The sequence below is a fragment of the Mastomys coucha genome, unplaced genomic scaffold, assembly GCF_008632895.1.
Source record: "Mastomys coucha isolate ucsf_1 unplaced genomic scaffold, UCSF_Mcou_1 pScaffold22, whole genome shotgun sequence".
Lineage (NCBI taxonomy): Eukaryota > Metazoa > Chordata > Mammalia > Rodentia > Muridae > Mastomys > Mastomys coucha.
In genome coordinates this window covers 261,615,946-261,620,786 of record NW_022196905.1, presented here as the reverse complement: position 1 = coordinate 261,620,786, position 4,841 = coordinate 261,615,946, and the positions used below count along the sequence as shown (strand labels likewise).

The following is a 4,841-nucleotide window of genomic DNA, read 5'->3' as shown; positions in this document are numbered from 1 at the left end:
AAAAAAAAAAAAAAAAAAAAGAATTGAGGCTACCTGTTTCTTACTAAAACATGGTTTGTTCAGGCAAGGTGATCTACTACTTTAATCCCAGCACTCAGAAGACTGAGGCAGGAGGATCTTTGTAGTTTAAGGCCATCATGGTTTACACAGCAAGTTCCAGGCCAACCAGGGCTACAAAGAGACCCTATCTCAAAAAAGCAAAGCAGAGCTTTTGGGTAAGCACCATCACAAAGCAACCTCATTCACTGGACATTATGAAACTCACAGAGATCCTCCTGCCTCTGCTTCCCGAGTGCTGGGATTAAAGGCGCATGTACCATGCTTGCCTTTTTTTTTACTCTGGGCTGGCCTGGTACTCAGTGTATAGACATAGATGACTTTTGAACTCCTGATCCTACACCTCCCACATGACAGTATTACAAATATGTGTGCTAGCATGTGCTGGACTTGAACATGTTTGTATACTTGCCTGAGGAGCAGGTATGTTCTTAGGTAAATTTACACTATCTCAGATGGAGGAAAGGTAACAATCCCCTAGCTACTTCTGTAATTAGAATATTGCATTAATACAGAGCATTAGAGCCTGGGTCTAGTTTCACCTACCCACCCCTAACTTGACTGGCATAGACAACCTCTGAGCAGTAACAAAGGGTGTGGCCCTCATACCAGCAATGACACGCTCCACAGCATACTCAAAGTTGAATGTGTGCACAGATGTGTGCCCCTCGCGTGCAGCGTGCAGTGCAGCCTCATTGCAGATGTTGGCGATGTCAGCTCCTGTCAACACAAACCACAGGCAGGAATGGAGAGTGCTGCTGGCTCTTTCCTGTCAGCATTTAGGAAAAGGAGAGAGAAGGAAGAAAGGGGACTTGGCTTTTTTTTTTTTTTTGATATTTTCGAGACAGGGTTTCTCTGTATAGCTCTGGCTGTCCTGGAACTCAACTCTGTAGACCAGGCTGGCCTCGAACTCAGAAGTCCACATGCCTCTGCCTCCCAAGTGCTGGGATTAAAGGTGTGCACTACCACTGCCCGGCTGGGGACTCAGCTTTTAATTTAGAACAACAAAAAGGACAAGGGCCAGAAGAGGAGGCAGAGGCCTAGGACACTATTACTGGGAAGGTTGAGGCAAGAGGACTACACGTTCTAGGCAAGCAGAGTCTACACAAAGGAACTCTGTCTCAAAACAGCAAACCAAAGGACAAAAAGGAAAGGAGAAAGGAGGAAGGGTAGAAGGAAAGAGGAAGGAAGGGGGAGGGAGGGAGAAATGGAGAAAGGCTGCCGGGAGTGACCTGCAGTGAGCAGACGGTCAGCACCATCCCCTTTAGCTCTCTCGGAAGCAGCTCAAGCCCAGCAATGCCCTGCTCCTCTGGCCCTCCTAGTCCCTCCCTATCTGCTTCTGCTGTCCTGTGTCACCTGACAGCACATGTGTGTACAACAGGGCAGGCATGAGGGCGCTCGTGTCCTCAGAGCCGATGAAGGACTGAGAGAGAGAGGGCTTTTGTTTTACTTTAGAGACAGGGTCTCACGCTATAGCCTAGGCAGCCCTCAAACTCACAGCAGTCCTTATGCCTCAGCCTCTCAAGTGAACAGCCACCAGCCTGGCTTTAAGGGGAATTTAAAATGCACATTAACCTTTAAAATAAAGCTGTAAAGAAAGCAAGCCTAATTGTGGTTTCTAACTGGAAATCACCTGGGGACTGGGAGGCAGCCTGGTGAGACAGTCTAAACTGGAAGATGTTCTCTGTGTAAACTCAACACAGAGAACACAGGCAGACGGTCTCACAACGCTCTGATGGCAGAAACTCTAGGCCTGTCATGATGGCTTCTGATACTTTGGTGGAGACATCACAATTGCCGCCTGAGGAGTCAGTGTGAGCCGCAGCACCATCCAAGAGGAAGAAGGTCCCTCTTTTCCGTCCCTTTGCTGCCTGCATTTGCACTAGATCTCATCCAGGCCTGCACTGACTTGTGCCTCAGAACAGGGACACCACTCCCACAGGGAGAAGGAGACCTTTCCTCACAAACGTGAGTCCAAAGTTGGATGCCATACCACTGAATCCAGGTGTCAGCTCTGCTAGCCGCTGGGAGTAAAAACTGCTGGGCTGGGTCAACTTCAGGCCTTTCAGGTGCTGCTCGAAAATCTCCCGCCTCTCCTGTCACAAAAGGGGAAGACAGTTGAACTCAGGTGTGCCTGACAAGACAGCTCGAATCTCCTACAAGCTCTGTGAATGAGCCTTGCTGTCAATCACAGCAACACTGGCTTTACCATGGCTAAAATTCTCAGTTGTTACCCATGACTGGGAAACCAATTTAGAGAGCTCTAAGCAGCAATTTGAAAATGAAAAGAAAATAAATTAATTGAATGCAAGGAAAACATGTCATGCACGGCAGATTTAAACCTCTGCAAGTCACACACTCTGACATTGTCAGGAGGCAGGCAGCTTCTCTCATGTAAAGTGGGATCAGCCAACTGCCCAGCCCCTAGGCTTGCTTTCCTTCCTTCCACGCAGACCCTACCCACACCTCAATCCCTGCTCTCAAGACTAACGAAGGCTCTTAAACCAGGGAGCAAACAGAAGCTTGTGAGGAAAGAAAATTAAGCAGAAAATCCAGGTTCCCTGGGTCTTCATCAGACAACACACTTCTAGGACAAAGGCACGTGCAGTTATGGCTAGAGGCTGGAGAGACGCTCAGAGGTTAGGGATACGTGTTCTTTCAGAGGACCCAAGCTTGGCTCCTCTTACACAGACGGTGGTTCACTACCATTTCTCACTCCAGCTGCTGGGGATCCTCTTCTGACACTTGCACTAGGCACACACATCATGTACATACACACACAAGCAGGCAAACTCTCATATACATAAAAATGCATAATTCAATCTAAGAGGGAGGGATGAAAATCCCAAGATTTCCCACAAAGCCTTCAAGATGAAAGGAAGAGATGCCTCATCTTGATTTGAAATAATTTACTATAAAATTCAACTTAAGCTGGGTGATGGTAGAGCATGCCTTTGATCCTAGCACTTGGGAAGCAGAGGCAGGTGGATCTCTGGACAGCCAAAGGCTAAACAGAGAAACCCTGTCTTAACAAACAAAACAAAAACAAAAACAAAAAACCCTCCTCAACTAGACCAGTGCAGTCAACTGCAAACATTCAAGGATGAGGACAAAACACTCTGGCAAACCTTGGCACACTAAGAAACTAAGAAAGAACAGTGAGTAGGTACCAAGCAAGTAATATCCCCAGGGCCCTGGAGTCTCAGCACTCAAGAGGCTGAAGCTGGGGATTTTTTTTTTTTTTTGGTTTTTCGAGACAAGGTTTCTCTGTGTATCCCTGGCTGTCCTGGAACTCACTCTGTAGACCAGGCTGGCCTCGAACTCAGAAATCCGCCTGCCTCTGCCTCCCAAGTACTGGGATCAAAGGCGTGCGCCACCACCACCCGGCTGAAGCTGGGGATCTTAAGTTCAAAGCCAGCCTGGGGTACATAGAAAAGACTGTCTCAAAACCAAACCAACCAAACCAAACCAACTCCAAAATAACAGTGGGCATACCAGTAGCCAGAAGGGCATGGACACTTGAGCCTAAAGGGTCATAGCAGTATCACAGCAAGCCTAGGTCCTAGAAGAAAGAACCATGACGCTATAAAAGCAGAGCTTGCTGTCCCAGGCAGAGGAGAAAAGGTGCGGCCCAGGCCACAAGAACTGTGTCATGGAAACTCACTGCCCCATCCTTCCCAGCAGTTCTGACCTGGAGAGTGGGAAGATCAATGAAGACATGCCTGTCGAGCCGACCAGGCCTCATCAGAGCATTGTCCAGAACATCAGCTCGGTTGGTGGATGCCAAGACGATGACATGGTCTGTGGTGCCCATTCCTGAGAGAACAGAGCAGATACAGTGGCCTTTGGAGTGGGGATTTCAACAATGGCTTTTCCTGGTGACTACTGCCTTCAGGACACAGCAAGGGAAAAAGTAAAGGCCCAGGGAAAAAAGACACCACATTCCTTCTGGACAGAGTAATGAGGTGAAGACACCATCCCAATGGCTTCCAGTCAAAGTCAGGCCAAAAGTGTGAAGTTGCTTGTTTTCCAACAGCAGCAGTTTTCCTGGGCCATATGTGGAGGCAGAACTGCCCAACATCCCCTGGAGATGCAGGTAGCATCCCTGGAAGGGAGTAATACATTTTCTTCCTGAGGAGCTATTATCCTTGCTGAGTGGCAGCCATCTTTACTGTGTGGTATCTAGACACTTTTTTTTTTTGGTTTTTCGATACAGGGTTTCTCTATTTAGCCCGGCTGTCCTGGAACTCACTCTGTAGACCAGGCTGGCCTCAAACTCAGAAATCCGCCTGTCTCTGCCTCCCAAGTGCTGGGATTAAAGGCGTGCGCCACCACTGCCTGGCGGTAACACTTTAATGTCTGGGTTTAGGAGTGAGGTTTCTTGTCTAAAATGTTGAAAGTGGGGCTAGAGAGAGGACTCGGGTTAAAAACAGTGCTCCTTTTGCAAAAGAGCCAGGTTTGGATCACGGCATGCACATCAGGAGGCTCACAACCATCTTTAACCCCAGTTCCAGGGAATGTGATGCCTTCTGTTGACATCCATGGGCACAAAACAAAAACATCAACCCCCAAACCCAGAAACCTTTATAAAGAAGCTGAGGAGGGGGAGTGTCTACCATGCAGGAAGCCCTCACTTCAATCATCACACTGCATAAACAAGGTGTGGTGGGTGGTGCACACCTGGAACACTAGCACTCTGGAGGCCACATGATCTGAGGTTCAAGGTAATCCTCAGTCACACACTGAGTTCAAAAGTAGCCTAGAATGCGTAAGACTCTCAAAAA

General features: G+C 48.2%; 1 protein-coding gene across 2 annotated transcripts in view; it reads right to left on the bottom strand.

The window, feature by feature from the left end:
• The window catches only part of Spg7 (SPG7 matrix AAA peptidase subunit, paraplegin), a 36,476-nt gene that overhangs the window by 6,724 nt on the left and 24,911 nt on the right, over nucleotides 1-4,841 (bottom strand). For both annotated transcript variants that reach the window (XM_031341709.1, XM_031341710.1), the window contains exons 10-12: nucleotides 3,749-3,873; nucleotides 2,051-2,153; nucleotides 667-777 (exon numbers count right to left, since the gene is read on the bottom strand). In XM_031341709.1, the coding sequence (XP_031197569.1) occupies nucleotides 667-777; nucleotides 2,051-2,153; nucleotides 3,749-3,873 (339 nt within the window). The remainder of the gene's footprint in view (nucleotides 1-666; nucleotides 778-2,050; nucleotides 2,154-3,748; nucleotides 3,874-4,841) is intronic.